Source organism: Hemicordylus capensis, chromosome 6, assembly GCF_027244095.1.
Source record: "Hemicordylus capensis ecotype Gifberg chromosome 6, rHemCap1.1.pri, whole genome shotgun sequence".
NCBI classification, from domain to species: domain Eukaryota; kingdom Metazoa; phylum Chordata; class Lepidosauria; order Squamata; family Cordylidae; genus Hemicordylus; species Hemicordylus capensis.
In genome coordinates, this window is record NC_069662.1 from 155,140,408 (window position 1) to 155,163,981 (window position 23,574).

At 40.6% G+C, this 23,574-nt stretch overlaps 1 protein-coding gene and 1 long non-coding RNA gene across 7 annotated transcripts in view; one reads left to right on the forward strand and one right to left on the reverse strand.

Moving 5' to 3' along the window:
• PTPRN2 (protein tyrosine phosphatase receptor type N2) overlaps positions 1 to 23,574 on the forward strand; it is a 914,460-nt gene that overhangs the window by 803,494 nt on the left and 87,392 nt on the right. For all 6 annotated transcript variants that reach the window (XM_053263441.1, XM_053263436.1, XM_053263440.1 and 3 more), the window contains one exon: positions 1,579 to 1,773. In XM_053263441.1, the coding sequence (XP_053119416.1) occupies positions 1,579 to 1,773 (195 nt within the window). The remainder of the gene's footprint in view (positions 1 to 1,578; positions 1,774 to 23,574) is intronic.
• Positions 662 to 22,436, reverse strand: LOC128330474 (uncharacterized). The gene is made up of 2 exons (XR_008310115.1): positions 22,313 to 22,436; positions 662 to 1,844 (listed from the first exon to the last, which is right to left on the reverse strand). It is a non-coding gene; the product is annotated as an uncharacterized LOC128330474 (long non-coding RNA).

Here is a 23,574-nt window from a genome sequence, read left to right on the forward strand (position 1 = left end):
AGGCCTGCTGAAATAGAAAGGTCTTAAAATTCTTTTCAAAGATTGCCAGGGAACGTGCCACCCAAAGATTAAGTGGCTGGGAATTCCAGAGAGAGGGGGCTACCACCAAAAAAGCTCACTGATATTCCACATTCCAGGTCACTGGTAGGGGAGCCTTTTCTTAAAGCAGAGACAAATAACTATATAATTATTATGTGTCTGGGTTTTGTTTTGTTTTTTTGAATGCTCAGGTGACTTCCAGCGTCGTTCTAGTCACTGTTCAGATTTATGTTAAGCTTCAACAGTTCCTAGAATGTTAGGTGTTCCTTCACTTCTTAAGGGTTGCTTTTTAAAAAAAAAAAAAACTCTAAACACTTTATTATTTGCTTAGTGATTACTGGACAAAAAGCTAAATGTTTTTAGTTTTTTAAAAAGCATCTCAAAATGGAACCAACTCTTGATTATCAGTCATTGGCACAATGTAACTGCTTACCTTTCATGCTCATGGGTTTCATGTAGATCTGATCTGATATATTCTGTTTTTTTATTCTGTGTCGATATATTCTGTTTTTTCTGTGTTGTCTTGCTTCTTATGTGCATGCTTCTGCTAAAAACATTTCTGTTTGGGGTATATTTTCTGTTAGTTAATGCAACTTATCCAGCAAACACTGTGGTATAAGGCCATTGTTTACATCACTTTAATGAAGAAAAATGCAGCTAGAATCTACATTTGAGAAATTGTTTGTTCAGGTGCTTTCTTGTCTGCTGTTTCTTCCTATTCAGGATCAAATTCTATTTTTCCTTGCAACCTTGTTAACTTCAGTAGTCTCAAAATGTGTAATGAAGTTATTTATCTGAATTTTTCAACAAAAGCATGTTTCCATAATGCTTAATTATCTTATGCAAGCTTCATTCTACAACCTTCAAAGTAGCTCACGTGAAGTCAGCCTTCTAGAGTAAGCAAATTATCACAGCCACAATCTGTTTCAAATCCATATGTTTTGAAATCTCATACTTGGAGGAATCCTAACAGTCTTGAGCAGACAGCAATGTAGGCTATAGAAATCTAGATATAAATACAATTTATCATGTTTCAGCCATTTATATCTTCCCGCAGTCAAGGTAAAATAATATTAATAAATTAATATTAATAATAATATTATTAAGTTACAAGATATTTTTAATTTTATGTAATATAGGATTTTATGTTCATCAGTGCTGTAAAATATATATACTGTACCAGTGTTCCTTCTAACAGAAAATCCCTGATATTATTGACTACAATTCCCAGAATCCTCAGCCAAAGCCGACTGCGTCCTAGAGATTCTGGGAGCTGTAGTCAACAACATCTGGGATTCCCTCTTACTGGGAGTACTGTACTGTACACATACCTATAAATATTAGTTACAGTCATGAATACCAACAAATGTCCATTCTCATGTTCATTTTATCTGTGACTTGCAATTATGTGCATAGGCTTCATAGGCAGCCACAAGAGTAGAGCTATGTATAGGATTGAGCCTACGTGTGTTCAGTGCATATATTACAAGATGCATTCCTTAGATGCTGGGTTTTAATCCTACAATGTTTATGTGCTAGGAGCTATGTCGTCAGCGTATGGCAGTCAAATCAACAGATCACCCAGAGCCTCTGCACGCCTCGCGAATCAACAGCATATCTTCACAGTTCAGTGATGGACCCATTCCAAGTCCCTCTGCTCGAAGCAGCACTTCATCTTGGTGTGAAGAACCAGTCCAGTCCAACATGGACATCTCCACTGGTCACATGATATTGGTAAGGCAATATTTCTTTATGGCACATTGAACAAGTGTTGAGTTAAGCTGCATAGTAGTAGTTCATGTGAACTGTTAAAAAAAAAAAAAAAAGCAATTGTTGAATAAATCAAATGATCCCTGCCCACTTTTTCGGAAAAAAAGAATTTAACATTTTAAAAGCCAAAACAATGTTTCTCCTATTACTAATCTTAGAATTTTAGTCTTTAAATTTATTTTGGTTTTCCTTTGGTTTAACACACAATATATGTGTGTTAATAATCACTTATTAAAGTAATTTATTGATTATTGTTCAGATTCCTTTCTATGATGTATGTCATGGGAGCTTTGAACATGTTAATAACATGCTGGCCACTTATAAAACCTATTGCTTATTAGAATAGATAGGTGTATGTGAGCTCTGAGGTAAATCTTTTTCGCTTAAAAAAATTAATCTAACTGGCAGATCCTAGGAAAGCAGTGGATGTATTGAACCAGGTGCTGGAGGTGGTGATGGGTTGGATGAGGGCTAGCATATTGAGGTTAAATCCAGAAAAGATGGAGGTGTTGCTGGCCATTAAGCCAATCGGGATAGGGTAATTCATCCAGCTCTGGATGAGGTTGTACTCCCCTTGAAAGAGCAAGTGTGCAGCTTAGGGTGTTGCTGAACCCGGCTCTGCTTTTGGATGCCCAGGTGAAGGTGCCTTTGTACAAAGGCCTGGGTGCCTTTGTACAGCTTCGGCTAATGCTCTAGCTGTGTCTCTTCCTTAAGAAGGCAGAACTGGCCATAGTTACCCATTCCTTAGTCACATCATGGCTGGATTACTGCAATGCGCTTTATGTGGGAATTTAAATCCCTGGAAGAATATTTGGAAACATCAGTTGGTGCAGAATGCAGCTGCCAGAGTTCCCTTTGGAACTGCTTACTCGGAGCATATTACATCTATTTTGAAAGAGCTGAACTGGCTGCCAATTTATTTCCAGATCCAATTTGAGGTGCCTTTAAAGCCCTTAATGATTTGGGTGCTGGATACCTGAAGGATCGCCTGTTCCCAAGGATTTCTGCCTGCTCAGCATGGTTGTCAGGAGGGCCTTTGCTTCATGAGCCGACATTCAGAGAGGCTAAATTATTGTGCAGGCGGGACAGGACCTTCTCTGTGGTTGCCCCCAGGCTCTGGAATGCTCTCCCAGTGAATGTCCACTCTTTGACATCTGTGGCTGCTTTAAAAACAACAACTAAAGACATTTTTATTTGTTCAGACTTTTACCCCTTAGGGGCTGCCAGGTTTTTCAGCTTTCCTGCATCTATTTATCTTTTAAATAAGATAAATAGTGGTTTTTTCGTGGTTTATGGTTTTTACTGTTTAACTGATTTTAAGGTCTTAAATATGATTTTTTATGGAGTTTTATTGTATTATAACTTTTGTTTACTGCCTTGGGACACCTTATGAAAGGCAGTATAAAAACTTGAACAATAAATTTAAAAAATGATCGTTTCTACTTCCACTGACCAACATTCAACACAGTGGTACACCTGACCCCTGTTAGGCACTCACTGGAGTAGCTTTGGAGAGTGAAAGACAGCCCTGATGGTGTTGCACAACAACTTAAAATAGTGTCTGCCCAGTTATGCAGCACTATTTCCATTGTTTCCACTAGAAGTGGCAGTGTTCATCTGCACAGATATTGTCTTAAGTTGTTGTGCAACACTATTGGGGGCGCCTTTCACATGGCACAGCAGCAAGGTGTGTCCCTATGCCAGTAAACTGCTGTGTGGAATGTTGGCCACTGTGTTCGTCTGGAAAGTAAAGTAAAGTGTGCTGTTAAGTCGATTTCGACTCCTGGCGCCCACAGAGCCCTGTGGTTTTCTTTTGGTAGAATACAGGAGGGGTTTACCATTGCTTCTTCCCGTGCAGTATGAGATGATGCCTTTCAACATCTTCCTATATCTCTGCTGCCCAATATAGTACCAGCGGGGATTCAAACCGGCAATCTTCTGCTTGTTAGTCAAGCATTTCCCCACTGTGCCACTTAAGGTGGACATTTGTTTGGTAGTGAGCCCCAATGTTTCACATGAGGTGCAGCCAGAGCTCTGCCTTTGCAAGTAGCTCATAAACCAGCTGTGCTTAAGGCTGCCTCGCAGCATGAGAGCAGGGGGATCGGGATGTGATTTTCACAGCTCTCCCCTCCCCTCTGCTCCAGGGACATATTCCTGGCAATGAAAAAGGACTTTTGTTTGCAGGAGAGAGAAGCAAAAACTGTGTCCCCTCCCCACGCATGGCAAAGCAAGCCATAAGCACAACTGGTTTAGCCTGTGTAACCCATTAGCAAGTGATTTTAATTAAACTTGCTTACAAGTAAGAAAGTTCACACTTGCAAACCTGTGTGTTCATATATTAACAGAAAGGTATAATTTCATCTGAACTGAAATTCTTTTCTTCTGGTCCTGGATATGTGTGGGGAATGGCTGTAGTTGCTTAGTGGCTAATGAAAATTCCTCTGGACATGTTCAGAGAGAGGGCTGAAAAGTATTTCAATTTTCCAGACTCTCAAATAAAATAAATTTAAGAGCCAGCTTTAGAACTGTAGGTGCCAGCCCCATACAGCAATGTGAAATGAATGTCAAGGTTTTTAGGCGACTGGGTGCTGGGAATTTTTATTGCATGTGTTCAGTAACTGACACCTGGCATGAGAAAAAGGCCCCAGGTTTAAGTCTTGTGGAAGCCTAACAACTCTGTTTGTATGGCTTGATGAATGCTAGAAATTGTCAGATGATTTCCAGTATTTTGGGATCGATGAAAAACTGCTACTTATACATAGGATTTTGTGCATGCTGTACAAAGTGCTTTTTCTACATTTATCCTGTCATAACATTTGGATGCATAGCTGAGCTTTGCATTGATAAAGAGTCTCTAGAACTGTAATTATCAGCTGCAGTGGCACAGCAGAGAAGCAACTTGCCTAGAGAGCAAGAGGCTGTTAGTTTGAATCCCCACCGCTGTGCTTCCCGGACTGTGCCTACTAAATATATATTTGTAGTCACCTATATCAAGCAGCAGCGATATAGGAAGGTGCTGGAGGCAGATGCTCACTTCAGTGACCACGGCAAAGGCATCATCTCCTACTGCGTGGGATAAAGGCAATGGTAAACCACTCCTGTATTCTACCAAGAAAACCACAGGGCTCTGTGGTCACCAGGAGTTGACACTGACTCAACAGCACGATCTTTAGAACTGTAATTACGTCCATAACATGGCCTGTAGAAGTTTTCTACTTGCAACACCTTACCTTTTAAAAAACAAACAAAAAACCTTTCTATCTCCTCTGATAAAAGCAACTCCCTTATTTAAAGTTGCTTCATCTTTTAGAATTGGACACATTCCCAGTTCCAATTTAATGTAAGCCAAGTCGCCTCTTGAATCTTGGTCAGTTCTTGGGCTAAACCCAAACACCAGGCACTGAATTTAAGCCTAGCTTTTCTAGTTACCATCTCTAAAGCTTCATCATGTCGTAAACTGAACTATAAGAGATGCATTCAGAGACATTGACTAGGTTCCTGATAATAAACTATCCTTTGTTCACAATTCTTTTGAGGTCCTCTCAGAACTAATTTTTTTTCTTATCACAACTGGGAAAAGTAACTAGTTAATTAATACTTGGATAACAAGGTATTGTTAGTATCAGTTGTCAGATGTTTGTGCAGGTTTCTGGTGTTTAAAGTAAGTTAGGAATATAGCTGTGTTACTTACTTCATTGTCCAGCATCCAGCTGGTGGTGTTCAACCTTGAGTGAACCTATGTATTTTCTTTAGCTATCAAGCAACATATGTTATGCATTAGGTGGTGAGGGTTCAAAAAAGGGCAGTTGAAATGATACAGCATCTTGGGAATTACAACTGCAAGAGGAGAATGCAGGGAGGATTAAACCCACTGAGCCTAAAATAAGCAAATAGTTTAGCAATAATTCAAGGAAATTCTGTGGTGTTCTCTCTTGATCTGTGTGAAAGACAAAGGGCAGACAAAATATCTGCTCTTATTTGAAGCCAGTAATAACAATTTATAAGGAGGTCAAAATTGAAAGGGTTTATTTAGCTTGAATGCCAAGAAAACTGTTAAGTGGAAAGTTGAACAAATGATGTTTTGTCCCATGCTAGTATTTCTAGTATCCTTTAAAAAGCATGTATGGGAGACTTTTTGGTGGGGTCAGAAGATGCGGTATGGAAGGTCATATTGTGAAAGTCACATGCCCAATACAAGCACTGCTGTATGTGTCTGCATGTGCACCTTGCTTTCTTTCCAGTAGAGGCAAGGTATTTTAACCCCCTCTCCACAGGCAAGCAAAAAAAAAAAAAAAAGCATGGGAAACGATTTGCTTCTATTCTCTCAAGCTCCACAGAGGTAGCTGTTTCATCTCTGGAGGGAGTTTATCCTTGTTGAGCTGCAAACTCTGAAAACAGAGGCTTCTGTTCCAGTGGTCTCGGTCTTTGGTTCCGTAGTCTGGCCCCATCTACCAGTCTGCTGTACCATGCATCTTGGGAACCTTCCTTGGAAACCATTACAGGTGGAACTCAGTTTTCGCGGGGGTTCCATTCTCCACAATTACAGCAGATAGCTAAACTGCGAAGACCAGGTCATTAAAGTCCATGTGACTGCAGGGGTTAGTTTCCTGGAGGCCTGGAAATCTTGCAGAAAATGGGCAAAAAACACAAAGTGCCCTACTATGCGCCACGGGCTTCTAGCAATGTCCCCCAGAGGTCCAAATTTTGCCATTATTCTGTGATTTTGGGGGGTGGGAGGGGATTTTAAAAACTGAATGAGCCGCAAAATGGCTACCTCATTCAAAATGGTGACTGTAAATGATCTCCTTGGTAGTTTATGGCCACCCCCCCAACCCACAGATATGCGGATTTAACCTTTCCCCACCCTTTCCCCCACATATGCCGAGGTCAGGCATTAGTTCCCCAGCTGCTAATACGTGAATCCATGGATGCTGGATCCATGCATAACGAGATATGCCAGTACTAGATTTCCAATGCATTGAATGTTTACTGTTCTCTCGCATGATGAAGGTTTGTGCTCAGGAACTCGGGATTGTTCCTATCCTGGGATGATCATAAGTAATGTGAAAGGCACCCAATAATCTTGGTTAAAGGTATTCTTGTTCTCACAAATGCTACACAGTTATATGAGGTCATATTTGTAAGACCTGTTCTGCTTTTCTTTGATTTGTTATTTTCCTGATGGGTGATGTGGGGAAGTCTCTTATCTTTTGAAACCGGACATTGAAAATATAGAGTTTTTAACATCAGATCAGAAAATGGGAAAGAAGCATGTGCTTTTCTCTACTTAAGAATAAAAAACATTCAAATGTTTTTGACAACATGCAAAAACAATATTTGTTCTGGAAACAGTAAAACGTGGACAATTACATTGGAAAACTTTGCAAATGTGTGTCAGTGTAGACCCAGAAGAAAGAACCAACCTGTACAATGCAAATATGTACAAAAATACAGTGTGCATTAATTAAAATCTCATTACTTTGAGTGGTGAAAGTGTTTAGCCCTGATGTTTGAAAATATATAGTTGACCTGTTTCTATGCGTGTGTTTAGCCAGAAATTTTATTTTACTGCTGGAGCCTAGATAGCCAAGTAGAAAGATACCAGGAAATAAATTATTCTTTGCACTTATCTACCTGCCAGGAAAACTGACTTGTACCATTCTTTGGAAGTGGCAGTTCTGGCTCTCAGCTTAGAGGCTAAATAAGGTCAAAGAACAGCTATTGTTTCCCCATTTCTGTTTTTAATCGCTGAAGGCACATTGCATTCGTTTACATTATTTGTGTGTTCTCAGAACAGGGAATTGAAATGGAGGACCAAAAGCTTATTGAGAAGTGCTGTGAACATTCATTTTTAAAGTAAACATTTATATTTAGTGTCCTAGATGTGCATGAAGCATGGCAAATAATTACAAAATTCAGCATGCTTATAATTAAGGCCATTTGACTCCTAGGTTCAGCCCAAAATACACTGAGGTGGTGTGATGTGGTGAGCCCTCTCATTTGAGGTCCCCAAACAGTGTTAGGATTTGTTTCTTTTTAATTAGGACTAATCACAAGTAGTTTTTCCTAGGACTGGTGAGGCACATATCCTTTTTGCCCTGTTCACACCTTCTCTTTGGTTAGACTGGTAGTGGTGGGGGGTGTGTGACCTATGTGCATGAACAGACCCATGTGCGTGCAAAAAGCAGGGTTCCTAAGTGCCTGACTGGTACACAGTCAGGAATGGGGCTTACTGCTGTGATCCTGGGCCCCCTCTCAATACATTCATTCTGCCCATACTGAAGGAGTGGGTGGGGCTTTTGGTCTTCTCTATACTTATCTCTTCAGTGTTTAGTCGGATTGAATATAATGCACTACTCCAACTGCATTAATAACCATGTGTTTAACTCAAATCAATGGCACCTGAAAATCTTAACTTTAAATTATGTCTAATATGGTGTGTTTATAAAAACTCTACCCTCCAAACAGACTCATAGCCAGAGGGGGCTAGGGCAGGCCTCGCTCCCTTCATCGATGCCCCCTGCCCCCACATTTTTTGCAAACAATTTTTTTTTTTAATAACGGAATGTTGTTTGCACGTAGGACTGATGGAGGCCAGACAAGCTGGCCATCCTATGTTTTTGGTGACCCTCCCTCCAAAACATTTAGGCTGACTATGAGTCTATAGGGATGTGCATGAAACTGGTTCCGTGCACTCCTGGGAAGTGTGTGCGTGGGGGGTAGCTTTAAGACACGGGGGGAGGGTGGCCTTACCTCTCCTGCCGTGTTTCTTCCAGCGCTGCTTCCAAAACCGCTTTTGTGGTGCAGTTGTATACCCTCTTGTCACCCCGGTCAGCATAATACTGTAAGTGGCCAGCATATGTGCGCTGGCCATTTCCAGTATTATGCTGACCAGGATAGCAAGTGGGTATACAACCGCCCTTCAACAGCAGTTTTGGAAGTAGCGTCGGAGGGGAAAACATGGTGGGGAGGTAAGGACACCGTCCCCCGTGCCTTAAAGCTACCCCCCACGCACCTTCGAACCGGCCCAAACACCAGTCTTGCAAACCAGTTCAGCAGTCTATGAATAGACCACTGAACAGGTTCATGCACATTCCTGAGAGTATGTCCCCAGACTTCTCCATTACTTATTAAATACATACATACATACATACTGATACGGGGCCACCTAATGTCAGTGGATACAAAAACATTACTTGCCAATTCCAGAAGAATTTGACATAAGCAGGGTCTGCCCTGGTTTGCATTTGAATGGGAGATTACATGTGTGAGCACTGTAAGATATTCCCCTTAGGGGATGGAGTCACCCTGGGAAGAGTATCTGCATGCTTGCATGCAGAAGGTTCCAAGTTCCCTCCCTGCCATCTCCATTCCCTCCCTGAGAGAGATGCCTGCCTGCAACTTTGGAGGAGTTGTTGCCAGTTTTTGTAGCAAATACTGAGCTAGATGGGCCAATGGTCTGACATAAGGTAGCTTCCTATTACCTTTGGCAGAGTTCTTGGGAGGAGGGAGTTTCAGAGTTGCTGACATCCTTCAAGAGATCATCTCGCTAAGCTTTTCCAGTTCTAGGTGGTCATATGGGTTCTGGGACCATAGGGCAGAGATGGGCTTTTGTGTGTACAGTTTTGCATAAAGGCAGAAATTAATTTGCCTATGTTAGTGTGCTTGTAATGTGTGTACTTAATATTCATGTACTGTACCTGTCAGATGTCAATTTACAGTGAATGGCCATGTTTGTAGCAGATTACAGCCTTTGTCTCAGAGCAAGCTCATGTGAGGGAAAGAAATGCTGAATCATCCCCACTGAGCTGCCTGGCTAGGCTTCTCCTAAAACTATTCTGTATTATCAGTAAGTCCAAAATGCAGCCACCAACACCCCTCTTATTGACAGAGCTTGAATCTCCCAGGGCTTCAGATGGAATCCCAGGAAAAACTCTCTTTATTTTGCTATTGGATAAGTACAAAGATCTTCCATGAGCAAGCCTACACATGGTGAGAAAACTGATAGCTGCTGAACATTTGAGGACGTGTTTGCGCCAGAGAAATTCCTATTTTCCTGAGTTAAAAACCAACTCGGAGAGGCTTGTAAAAAGAAAAGAACTAAAAAAATAGGTTTATTCAATTATTACAGACTGCTTCTGTCTGAGGCTTTCTCCGCTTTTAGGTAAAGTTAAGAATACTTAGTAGGGTTACAAAAATAGGTTGCCTTAATGCACGCTTAAATGTTTATAGAGTCTTTTACAACACCCTAGGTAGGATGGGCGTAGGCTAGTGTTTCTTATTTTAATTATGTTACTAGTAAACAATAATAGAACAGTATCAGGAATATGCAAAAGCACACACCCCAAAGAAATATAACAATCCTTAATGCAAAGTCTGACTAAACAAACTTTTCCCTATGCTAAACTTCTCGAAGCCATAAGCCCTGGCTCCTTGCCTTGAACTCATCAAATGCCTGATGAGAATTCAAGCTTCCTGCCCTCCTGTCTTTCAAGAATCTGCAGAGTTATTCTCCTGCAGCCAACCTCAATGGACACATGTCCTTCTCTGCAGCTCCAGCCAAGCTTCTTCTCTTCTAACAAAGAACTCCCTTCTTCCTGGCAACAACTCTCTAGGTCCCACTCACCTGGTGTGCTGATTGACTGAGCCCTGGAGTTCACCAGCTTGTCAGTTAAGACAGGGTTCAGTTCCGATTAACTCTTTAGCAGAAGGGGAGGCTGGTCACTACAATTTTGCACTTCATGTTCTATAGACAAAAAATGGCAGGTAGCTCTGTTGGTCCACTAGGAAAAATTGAACAGCAAGAGTAGTGTAATACTTGTACAGAATACTATATATGTGAGTGAAATATATATGCTGAAAAGGAGCAATAGTAGAGGAGCAAGAAGAGCTATAGGAGTATTGTCTGTCCAAGCAAGGGCAAAGGGGAGACGCATCATTTCTGTGAAACATCATTTCCTTTGAAACAACTGAGAAGGAAAGGCAAATGGTGCACAAATATTTAATTATTATTTTTTTAAACCATCACACCAAACTGGGCAAAATATCCCAGTCTCCTGGTTGTAACTACAGTAGTGTTGATAGCATACTGTATTGAGAAGGGCGTGAGAGTGAGTGACTCTCCAAAGTGGTTTTCCAACATCTCATTGTGGCAGTTGCCTTTCCCTCCACAGGTGCCTTCTTTCACCTCTAGCTTGGCAATGTCAAGGCTAGGCATCACTCCACAGGAAGCCGGATTTGGTGCAGGGGCCTCTAGTTGCTGATTCCTATCCTACAGTGAACTGAATATTTTGCATCTAAGAAATCAAGGCCAAATGGAGGGAGGGAGTGTGTGTGTTAAGGTCAAATGGAACATTTTGCATTGTTTGGCCCATTTTGAAGGAAATATCCTAAATGCTAAAATGAAAAGGTTTAATATATGTTCAGTTTAAACTATATATTTAAATGCATTGAAATAAATCAGTGAAGATTGTGAACAGTCAAGTACAACGTATCTGTTTTCCCCCCTTCAGCATTCCTGCATTAGGATATAAATTCAAAAACTGTGGAGTGCTACTGCCAGTAATATACACATTCATTTCTGGTCTTATTGTCACCCAGATGTGTAGAAAAAAATAAATGCACAAAAGGGGGTTGATAAAGGAGTGTAGCCTGGGTGAATAAACTCCCTTTCTTTACCATATTCTCCTTATTAACTCAGTAATTAATTATACATAACTAAGGAAAGCTATGGAAATTGCATTTTGAGATGTATGATATCTGACTTTGTTTCAGACTTCCATGCAATTTACTATTAATGAAGCAGGGATGGAAGCTTCAAATCTATAATTATTACTTACCATTTGAATGACAAGCAAAAATTGTTATCAGCATAGTTTCAAATGAAAGAGGATTAATGGCTAAAGTTGAAATTGTTAAATCTTTCTTATTAAAATAATTTTGACAAAAGCATTTTGCCTGAAAGAGACTTCTCGAACATTGTTTGCCTTTAGGATAGCAGTCTCCTATGTGCAGCATGTTTTTTTTTTTTTTTTAAATTGACAGCAGGGTGCAAATATTTTTCAGATGTATGAATATTTTATGGGGGCTGAAGCTGTTCATGTGTGCACTGTTGCAGAGCTCCTTGCTGTGTGTATATGCATTGGTATGTGCAGCAGGAGAGCAGTACAATATCCAAGCAGCGTAAAGATGTCTGAGATGAAGTTGGGGGGTGGAGGACACCCAGCATTTAAGATCTCAGTTTTGTATTGGGAAATGTCAGTGAAGCACCATTGTAACATGACTCAGAGATTGATGATCGTTTTATTTTACATTTGTAGGGTCTGAAGAAGCAGGAGGAAGCACTACTGCTGCTATCTCCTAGCAAAACACCTTAATAATTTGCATAATGCCTAGCAAGTGAAACTTGTAATTGTCACAATAGTTGTAATTTATATTTAAATACTAATTGTCATTACCAGTCAGGGATTTCAGTGTGGTGCTCTGTTTGGCTTGATACAGTGATCAGGCTGTGCTAGAGAATAAGAGAAACAAGATTATTAGGCTGAAGAAACATATGGGAACCTGCAAATGGCTCAGAACCTGATCCTTAATGCATTTCCCCCAGGCCCAATTTAAAATCAATGGAATTTACTTCTAAGGAGATGCAGTCAAGACGTCAGCCTAAAGTGGGCAGAAGGAAGAAGCTCTTATTCACAGCTAGCTACAAATCCAGGTTATTGTCTGTCTTAGGGGTGGGGAAGGGGAAGAGCTCCTGCATTTCCTTTGTGGAGCTGCTCCTGCTCGCAAGGATTGTTCTGCAGCCTCTGTGTGGAGCTGTAATCTTTGGATCTGCCTTCTCACTACGCAGACACAGACATGTAGGCTGTAAGTACATTCCATCCTGGATTATGAGTAATTTCCTTTGTAGTTCAAACTCAAGCTTTGAGAATCTTCTGTTCCATGCTTATTCAAGCACATTTGTGAACTACCATATAATATAAGAGCTAGTTCAACAAAGTATTCCAGCAGCCAGTGGAGCTAGAAGGTAGGGATTATTTGAGCACTTAGGTCTTGCAGAATCTATCCTTAAAAAAAAAAAAAAGACCTTGTAGAGAAGTAGATTTGCTAACAGCTGTCTCCTTGTTCACCAAGTGAAGTTTCGCCTTGTTTGAAGCTCTTCGGCTATGCTTAAGAATTGGGTTCCAAGGGCCAAACAAGACATTTGGGTCCCGGGGCGTAGCTCGGGGAGAGGGGGCCCATGTTCATCCCTCTCTCTGGTGGCCCCCCAGAGTAAGGGAGATAATGGAGAAAATAGAGAAGGAGAGGAGCTGGAGGGCCCTCAGGAGCTGGGGGCCAATGTTCTTTGAACCCTTCCGCTCAATTATAGCTATGCCCCTGTTTGGGGCAACTCTATGTTTGTTGAAGGTGTGCATTCCCCATTTGCCTATGGAAGTGGGGATATCTACTCTTTAAATATATAAGTTGGATTTATGGGGAAGGGGAATGAAATCCACTCCATCCTCTGCCTTTCTTCATCCTGTTGCTGTTTTTAAGCAGTTTTCTCCCAGGCTAGCTCACTTCTGGTGTTGGAGCAAGGCTGGGGCGGGCGGGAGGTGCTTAAAAGCAGAGGTACATGGCAAGGAAGAGGGGCAGTCATTCCCTCTTCCTTCAACACTCATTTGGGTGTAAAAAGTGGACACCCCACTCTCCACTTTGTAAACAAACAGGGCAAGTGAATGCTCAACAAACACATGGTCAACCCTGTCACCTCTTTTCCAGAGCACTTAAAATTGGGAAACTGGTATCCCAGTTTTTAAAAGCCCACTATTCGCAAAGGTCCACCAGAGGTAACTCCCCATTGCAAAGTAGGGCTACCCACATATTCCCCCCCTCAGAGACCAACCTGCAATCAAGACTACAATGTGCTAAGTTGTGGGGCTGGCACTGCCCACTGTTCCCGATGGTTCACGCTGAAGCAAATGGGTCAGATTTATACTTCCGTAGCTTTTCATTCATGGCCAGAAAGAGATTTGTCCTTGTGGCTTCATGTGGAGAGAAGCTGTAGTGTGATTACTGTTGATATCAACAGTAGGAAGATGGATTCTTTTCATTAATGTAGCATCCCATTATGGAAGCACTGAACAGCATGTTGTGTTTTTCTGTACCACATGTTAATGTGTCTCAGTTTCACCTTTTGACTAGTGTGTGATCCCATTTAGCTTGGTCACACTGCTTAGATTTGGGTTTGTATAGTTCTCTGTACAGGCAAATACTGTTTCACCAGGCTTGACTGATAGCACCCTTTGCTTTGTTATGAACTGAATGACTCCTTTTGTCACTGGGAGAGGAAACTAAATTGTTGGGGTCTGTAATGAAGATGGAGGTGTTGGAGTTTATCTTATAATATGGTTAAGCTGTATATTACCATTTATGGCATAGTTCATTGCTTGATCAGTAGCAGCACTTAGGGAGATGTTAGGTTGCCAGCATATGACTTTCTGTCTGATAATAGAGATGCTCAAGCTGTTTGTGAAATGTGGAAAAGCACATTAATAAAAACATGTCTGCTGGGATAGCAAAATGTATTTGACGTTGGATATGGGTGGTCCCAATTCAGAGTACAACAGGTTTTATTGAAATTCAAGTGACTTGCGACAGCCATGAATTGTGGGGTGCTGTTTCACATGTAGGGAGACAGGTTATAGGCTTCCAAACAGAGATGTGCATACAACTCCACAAGCAATAACTAGGTTCCTCCCCTACCACAGCTGGCTTTTGCATACCTAGTACTACAGATTTGCATGTTTCTGCAGGCAGGTAGCAGAATGACAACCTGCTAGCCTAGAAGATAAATAATGAATACTGGGGTCTCCAAGATCAAACTAACAAGATCCCCACCAAATGATACAATAATTTTTTAATTGTAAACCGCCCTGAGCCATTTTGGAAGGGCGGTATATAAATCAAATAAATAAATAATAAATAACCATGTAACGAAAAGTAATCCACAACCTGATCCAGTGTAGTACTATAACTGAAAATATTTACAGTCTGAGATAAGACAAAACATATACCATTGGAAAACATATCAATGAAACCAAATATGTCACTTTGGAAGGTTGGTAAATATTACAGATATTTGTTACAGACAGTAAATATTTTCACTTATAGTACTACACTGGATCAAGTTGTGGATTACTTCTCATTATATGGTTAAGTGTATAGTTTGGTGGGGATCTTATTGTTTTTTGTTGGTTTGAACCTGCTAGCCTAACCTTCTTCTCTGAATTGTTTTGAAGATGCAGCAAAATAGGGATATGTAGTAACCAGCTCTTCTAAACTGCTGTGATAGGGTGGGGAAAGAAATGTAAAAAAAAATAAATTCTTATCTAGTGCTTGTGGGACCAGTCTTTCTCTAGTGCTCAGTACAGTTTAGTTCAGGGTCAGTAAATCAGACTTCTGTCATGTATTTGTGGCTCACTCTTTGTCTGTCAAATGTGTATGTGAACATATCTAAACACAGGCTATTGGCATGAATAAATGGTATGGAAATATTCCACTTTGTTTTCCATCTCAAATATTGTAAGTAAATAAATAAATGTGTGTGAAGGGGGAAATTCAGCACAGATTATAATTAGCTTGTAGGGCTGCAACTGACATTTTTCACTGAATCTATAGAGTATTATAGTAATTTGTCCTGGTTTTTGCTTTGGTTTTGTTAGGTTGGTATCCTGCCCTTCCTCCACAGAGCTTATAGTATTTTTTTTATTGGGAGCTGATGTATTTGACAGCTCCATATACATTCAGCTTCATAGGTGAATGGTATCTGGCATCTCCAGTCATTATCTAGACTCCAAATCAATATATCTTTATTTGTCACATTTTTTTTATCCTGTCCTATGGATTGTAATTAATATGGAGATCAAATCTCTGATTGGAAAATCATGTAATGGTGTGATGGTGGTATCTTCTAGTAATTCTTTGAACTCATGGCAGATATAGTTTTTCATCAGCCCGTGCTGGCTTTCAGCAGCAGCTTTTCAGGAAGTTGGAATCAAATGGCAAACTGTGATCCACATATTACTGGCATTCACAAGAAGCATCTACTCAGCCCATGGCAGTGTTGAAAGTTGGCACAGAGCTGCAGGACAGTACAGCTGTCATAAATTCAAAGGGTCATGTGAATATGCCCAGACTTTCCCATGTTGCTGAATTCTTTTTTAAGAGAAAATGCCAGCCCTGGCTGAATATGTTAAATGATGTGCAGTATCAATGTCCAGTTGTCAAATTGTATAACTTTGTACATGTGTGCAATCTCATACTCTTTAAAGCTCTTTAAGTCAGCTGCCACTTCCACTGCAGACAAATCCAAAGGTGATGAAAAAGCTCTCAGCCTAAATAGGCTAAGTTTGTATTTAAGTTGAGAACTTTTTGCCCATGGAACAGCTTGAACCCGAGCCACATTTAGTAGCATGGGAACCTCCTTTTTTGCATGGCACCTTCCCTGGTATCTTCTCTTACATGGAAGCTGCCCATAATGAGTGGGGCCAGTAAAATGGCCCTTCCTACCTTAACATTTGCAGGAACACATGAAGCTGCTCTAGTCAGATCATTGGTCAATCTAGCTCCGTATCGTCTACACCAGGCCTGCTCAACTTAGGCCCCCCAGCTGTTTTTGAACTACAACTCCCATAATCCCCAGCCACAGTGGCCAATAGCCTGGGATTATGGGAATTGTAGGCCAACATCTGCAGGAGGGCCGAAGTTGAGCAGCCCTGGTCTACACTGACTAGCTGTGGCTCTCCAGGGTTTCAGACAGTGATTTTTCCCAGTCTTATCCCTGGAGATACCAGGGATTGAATCTGGGACCTTCTGTATACAAAGCAGTTGCTTTGCCACTGATCTACCCTCAAATTCCACCATCTTGTGATGAAAAAGACTACACCACATTACCAGAGTGGCATAAAAAGATGCCATGAAGATGTTTCTCCCCAAGCTGGTACAATAAACATTAGATGTGTGAATCAACTCAGGTACAAATCAATTTGTACCCAAATACAGCTGATTCTGGTGATTTGGAGTCAGAAAAAATCACCCCTGTTGTCCATTGGCTAGATTCAGGTCCAAATCAAGATTTGGATCCTTCTTATCAATTTCCCCAGATTCCCAGCTTTCATTTTTTAAAAAAAGTTAAGCTTTAGCCCTTGTAGAAGTGGAATTATGGAGCAAAGTTTGTGGTCACTATTTTTCAAGTGTTTGGATTCTTTGGTATATAATATTTCCTCAATGAATCCCTATGAGGATTCATTACACACCTTCATTTCTTCTATTCATTTTGATTGTCTTTGGACAGTGCCAACTGTAAGCTGCCATGTGCCAACTACACCCCTCCCTGCTGTCCACACGCAAGGCAGTGGGGTACTACTCAGTTTGTGTTCTAAGTTTTTTTTAAAAAAAAGTGTTTAGACTCTTTGGTGCCTAATAACCTTTCCTCATAATGAATCCCTATGAGAATTCATTACACACCAAAGAGTCTAAACACATAGAAAAATCCTAAAATATAAACTTAGTACCCAGTGGCTTGCGGGGTGGGGGTGGGGGGTAGTTGGCACATGGGATGCCACTAATTCCCCACCCCCACCCTCAAAGGAGTGGGGTCAAAATGAACAGAAGAAATGAAGGTGTGTAATGAAGACCTCAAAGAATCTAAACACTTCAAAAATTCCTAAAAAATAAACTGAATATCCCAGGTGGTGGTGGGGAGTTGGCACAGGTGGTGGTGGGGAGTTGGCAGTTGACAGATGACATTGTCCAATGACATTCAAAATGAACAGAAGAAATGAAGGTGTATAATCAATCCTCATAGGGATTCATTATGAGGAAAAGTTATTAGACACCAAAGAATCTAAACATTTCAATATTCCTAAAAATAAAAAGAGTATTCCACTGCCTTGCAGGTGGGGTGGGGCTGTAGTTGGCACATGACAGTTGGCACTGTCCAGTGACAGTCAAAATGAATAGAAGAAATGAAGGTGTGCAATGAATCCTCATAGGGATTCATTATGAGGAAAAGTTATTATACACCAAAGAATCCAAACTCTTGAAAAATAATGCACATTTTGCTCCATAACTCCACTTCTACAAGGGCTAGAGCTTAGCTTAGCTTAGCTTTTTTTAAAAAAAGATGAAAGCTAGGGATCTGTGTTAGGGTTAGGATATGGCAACTTCGAATCCTCATTGTTTCCTATGGCGGAAATGTTCAAAATCAGTAAAAACTAAAAACTGCCTTGAAATTTGGTTAGTAGGTGGCACCCATGGGGACCTACCCATCACCCAAATTTGGTGCCCCTAGGACCTTTATAAGTGGTCTAAATCAATCCGGATCCAAATCGATTCTGAGGGACAGATTCGGACACAAAACAAATCAAGAGTGATTTGATTCGGGGGAAAATCGAGTCGCGCACATCCCTAATAAACATGTGGATTTGGTCTCAGGAGTAAAAAAAAATAACACATAACTTTAAAAAAAAAGTTAGTCTAAAAAATGTTAAAAAAAAGTCAGTGTAATTCAAATGTGGTAGTTGAATTTATGATTTAGATATTCATTCATGAATATCTGATCAAACACATTGGCTGACATACTGTGCAGCATTACACAGATGGTGGAATGTAATGTTTGTACAGTTGTGCAAGAGTGCTGTTGTGCAAGCACAAAATTGTGTAGAGTTGTGCAACACTGAAGCCAAATGGCACAATTTTGCACTTACACAACAGCACACTTGCACAGCTGTACAAATGCTGGGTTCTACTGCATGTATAACATTGCACAGTATGTCCATTGTTGAGTTTAAGGTTGCTTTTTTGGTTAAAAAGAGAAACAAAGAGGGGAGAAATCTGACTTCTGAGGTCAAACATTATAAATGGCACACTAAGTCATGCATTGCGATTCTATCCTACTGGATCCAAAGATTAAGAGATAAACTGTCCTAGGTTCCAGAATAAGCTATTCTATTTCTTACTAAGAGGATCCACAGGGCCCAAATGAGTAATCTTGTACATCCATTTTATGCCTTCCAAGTAACTGAGCTTATTCATTGATGTGTTCAGTTCTTGAGCAGTAGGTTGTTAACTTTAACAACCAAACAGCATGGACATTGGCCATTCCGACACAATATTGTGAATAAAAGTGTGAAGGGGGAAGTAGTGTAATCCTTGCTGGCCTCATCCCTCACCTCCATGAATAGGCTTTATACAGATCTATGCATCAATCTGTGGAGGTGCAACAACTGGACATAGGAAGCCGCTGTATACTGAGCCAAACCACAGGTCCATCTAGCTCAGTATTGTCTACACAGACTGGCAGTGGCTTCTCCAAAGTTGCAGGCAGGAATCTTGCTCAGCCCTATCTTGGAGATGCCAGGGAGGGAACTTGGAAGCTAGAAGCTCTTCCCAGAGTAGCTCTATTCCTTAAGGGGAATATCTTACAGTGCTCACACATGTAGTCTCCCATTCATATGCAACCAGGGTGCTTAGCTAAGGGGACAAGTCATGCTTGCTACTACAAGAACATCCCCAATCCACGTTGATTTTGGCTGAATAGGGCTGTTTATTTCCCATATTATGAATTAACACTATTTTGCCCAGTAACTACCCATTCCTGCTTCTGGAAAGTTCTAGATACGTACCGCATGATCCTATGGATTGTTACTCAGGAGTAAGACCTACTTTGCTCAATAAGATTGAGATTTACTCTCAGATAAGTATGTTTAGGATTACAGACTTAGTCTCCAGGTAAGTGATCTTGCTTAGTGTTTTTGTATTGTTGCTATTTTTGCATATGTATTGAGAGCCAAATAAATACCACTTTGTCTCTAAGCAGATAGAAGTCTGTTGAGCAGAAGTCTTGTGGACTACATTTGGATTATGTTCCTAAGTGTATAAAGGCAACTAGTTGCAAATCATATATTTGAAGTATTATAGCAATCAGTTTGCATGCTGTTTCAAGAAAAATGAAATTCAAAATGGGACACTTTGATTTAAACAAGGGCTGAACAACTTCACCTCTCCAGCTGTTGTTGTACTAGAACTCCCATCATCCCCAGCCACAGTGGCCAATATTCAGGAATTATGGGAATTGTAGTCCAATTTCTGCAGGAGACCAAAGTTGTGCGGTCCTGGTTTAAACCAACCTATCTGATTAGAGCACAGTCTTTAACTAAGAAGTTCTTATGTGAATGGAAGGCAATAATTATTTTAAATACAATTTTTCACCAACAGACTTTTTAGAATAAAGTTCTGGGATCATGGATTACCATTGGTTCCCCAAAGATCTTGTGCCATTAGCTTTTGTTGTTATAATGGTGCACTGTGCCATAAACATAAGAACATAAGACAAGCCCTGCTGGATCAGGCCCAAGGCCTTTCTAGTCCAGCATCCTGTTTTACACAGTGGCCAAAGAAACAATTCATTTTGATAAAAGTGGTGGTTTTTGTGTGTTTTCATTGTTGAATAAAAAAAGCTGCAAAAGTGAAACGCTTGTGAAATAATAATTGGATTTCCTCGCTTGACAACAGTCCCCCTCCCCCTCTCTTTTGTTGAAAGTTTATTTCAGGCAAAATAATTGCAGGGATGAAACATCATTGCCTAATTTGGATTATTTAAAGTTTAAACCATATCAGGTATGATTATTCTTTTTGTGGAAATCTCTGATACATTCCTATATACCTTTCAGTGGATTGTGCCCAGTAACAATAACTATTATTCTGTAAATCAGAATTATAATTTATGTTCTTATTTAACAGCATCTGCAAAGTGTATTTTTATAACTTTGCATTTATAATTATTTCGTTTCCCATTTGTCTTCCCGCTTTAAAAAAAAAGTCTACCTGATGCCATCCCTTTCTACTGCTGACAATAGTTAGAATAAAATGTAATTTTCAGATGTTTCAAAAGGGCTGGGGAGCAGGACAAAACAAAGCCCTGCATCAGTCTCCACCAGGTTGCATCCAGCTATTTCATTTGGATTTCACTGAGCACCTTTGGCAGCTGGGAACTGTAAGAAAGGAGATTAGCAAGTGTTTGTCTGACACACACTGATCCCAGCACCTGCTGATTGGATTGAAATAATCCTTTTACACGTTGCAAAACTCTATTATTGGAGCATTACGAAAAGTGGAGCCAGCAATAGCCATTACATCAAGAGTATATTAATTTAGGCAAATAGAACACAGGTTGCTATTTAGCGTAAATATTTCATTGTGTCATTTAGACTGGAAGGCATTCTAGATTTCTGTCTTCAGTACAAAAATGTGATTTCCCTAGAGGACCTGGCAACTCTGCTTTTTAAACAAAAGGCTGTTCAGCAATATGGTGCTTCCTAAATATACTTCTGATTCAGTAGCCTTTGCAATAGTCTATAAATAGCTTCAATTAATTTGTGATGTGTTATATTTCTTCAGTGTAACCACTTGGAAAATCCAGGTCCTTAAAATAAATTCTACAATCCTAGTTACAAGATTTAGGGAGGAGAGCTAGTCTTGTGGTAGAAAGCACGAATTGTCCCCTTTGCTAAGCAGGGTCCACACTGTTTGCATTTGAATGGGTGACTACATATGTGAGCACTGTAAAATATTCCCTTCAGGGGATGGGGCCACTCTGGGAAGAGCAGTTGCATGCAGAAGGTTTGACGTTCCCTCTCTGACAGCATCTCTAAGATAGGGCTGCGAGACTCTCTTGCCTGCAACCTTGGAGAAGCCGCTGCTAGTCTGTGTAGAGCAGGGCTGCTCAACTTTGGCTGTCCTGCAGATGTTGGCCTACAGTTCCCATAATCCCTGTCTATTGGCCACTGTGGCTAGGGATTATAGGAGTTGTAGTTCAACGACAGCTGGGAAGCCTAAGTTGAGCAGGCCTGGTGTAGAGACAATACTGAGCTAGATGGACCAATAGTCTGACTTGGAATAAGGCAACTTTCTGTGTCCCTAAGATCCTAACCATCTCCTCTGCATCTGAAAGTGAGTAGCTAGCTAATTGGAAAGGAGAGCTGATAGTTTTTTCTTTGTGGCTGACATCCTTACTAACATTACTTGAGGAAGTCCAATTGAAATTAAAAGGACAAGTTAAGCTGGGATACGTTGCATGTGCTTCAAGTTGCTGGTTAGAAATGTTGAGGGTTTGCCTTGACCAAATATATAATTATTCACCAAATACTAATCTAGGAAGGTTGACTACAGCCTTTCATTGTCATTATCAATGCTTCTACAACTTCCAGAAAATTGGATTGTGTAGAAATAAATATATGCCACATTAGTCAATTATAAAGATCGGGAAAAGGTACTTCAATACTTTTTGTCTTCTTCTGAACTTCCAAAGAGGTAGCCATGTATGTTAGGGTTGTGCAGACAGGTTTGACGTTGAACTGCTTCGGTTTGACTGTTTGGGGTCGAACCAGACTGAACACCCCCCAATGTTTGGGTGGTTTGTGAGCTCCAAAAAGTTAAAATAATAATAATAAATACTTTTTACCTGATTTTCCCCTTGGGGAAGTTCCTGGAGGCGGCTGGGGGAATCTGCAGAGGTTCCACCTCCCCCCGCCAGCCTTCTTTATGGCCCCTTTCGCCCGGTTTGGGTGCTCTTCGACCAGTTTTCGACCTCACCCCCAAACCGAACCGGGGGAGTTCAAGGGGGTGCTGGACTGAACCAGCTCGGTTGGGTTCGAGGCCAGTCCGGCCTCAAACCGAACCAGGCTAGCCGGCTCCATGCACATCCCTAATGTAAGTCTGTTGGAGCAAAAAGATAACCACCTTGAAAACTAACCAGTTTATTGTAACATAAGCTTTCATGTGATGACAACTTCTTAGCTTTGGGTGCAGAAGACTGGTGTTTTCACCCCTACACACCTGCTGCATCATGGTTTGTGGCACCCTGATACAGCAATCAGTACCCTCCATGGTTGCATATTGGTTATTGAACAAGTTTTGAGACAGAGCTTTAAATGTACTTAGACAGTAATGGGTTTCAAGCAAAACTAAACTGAAGGATGGAATAGTCACTGTTTCTCCAGATAGTGAGGAGGAAATCAGCAGTTATCTGTGGTGTTGGTTTTTTAAAAGAGAGAGAATAGATGATTAAAGCAATGTGCCCGTCATACATAACATTTTCCTACTGTGACCTCCTTGAAAATACATTTTAATACTTTTTAATGTATGTTGTAAAAGGGTCAGAAGATCTCAGAGGGAAGGCATGCATTCTCAAAAGAGGGAGGAGTTTTTCTGTTTGTATGAAATGCATACATTATATGTTGAAAGGGAAGTGACACTTTATGACAAAAGTGTTAATTTACTGCATTTGCCTTTGGGGGATGAGTTCATCTGCAAGATGCAGAAGATGAGCTAATGGATCTCAATTTTAATTCTGTTTTAATAGTGTGTTTTCCCCAGCCCAGCATTTGCACAAAGACACATGAAGCCTGGTAGACATTGCTGCTCTCTCCCATCTTAATCCGTTAGAAAACAGAAACATTGTTTAGGAACATGAGGTATTGGGAACCTTTAAAGTTTTGCAACATCTGAGAAACAAAGCATGTAATCATTACATGTGTCTTAGCAACTGCAACACACTCTTTACAACACCATTACAACTTTGTATGATATTAGCAGTATCAGCACTGAAGACTGACTATGCCTGTGTTGGAGACAATTATTTCTTAAATGAAGGAGGGGAAGAAGTTCAGTAGCTTACAATTATATGAGCCACTGGGCTCACTTGCCAAAGTCTGTTTTCAGTTA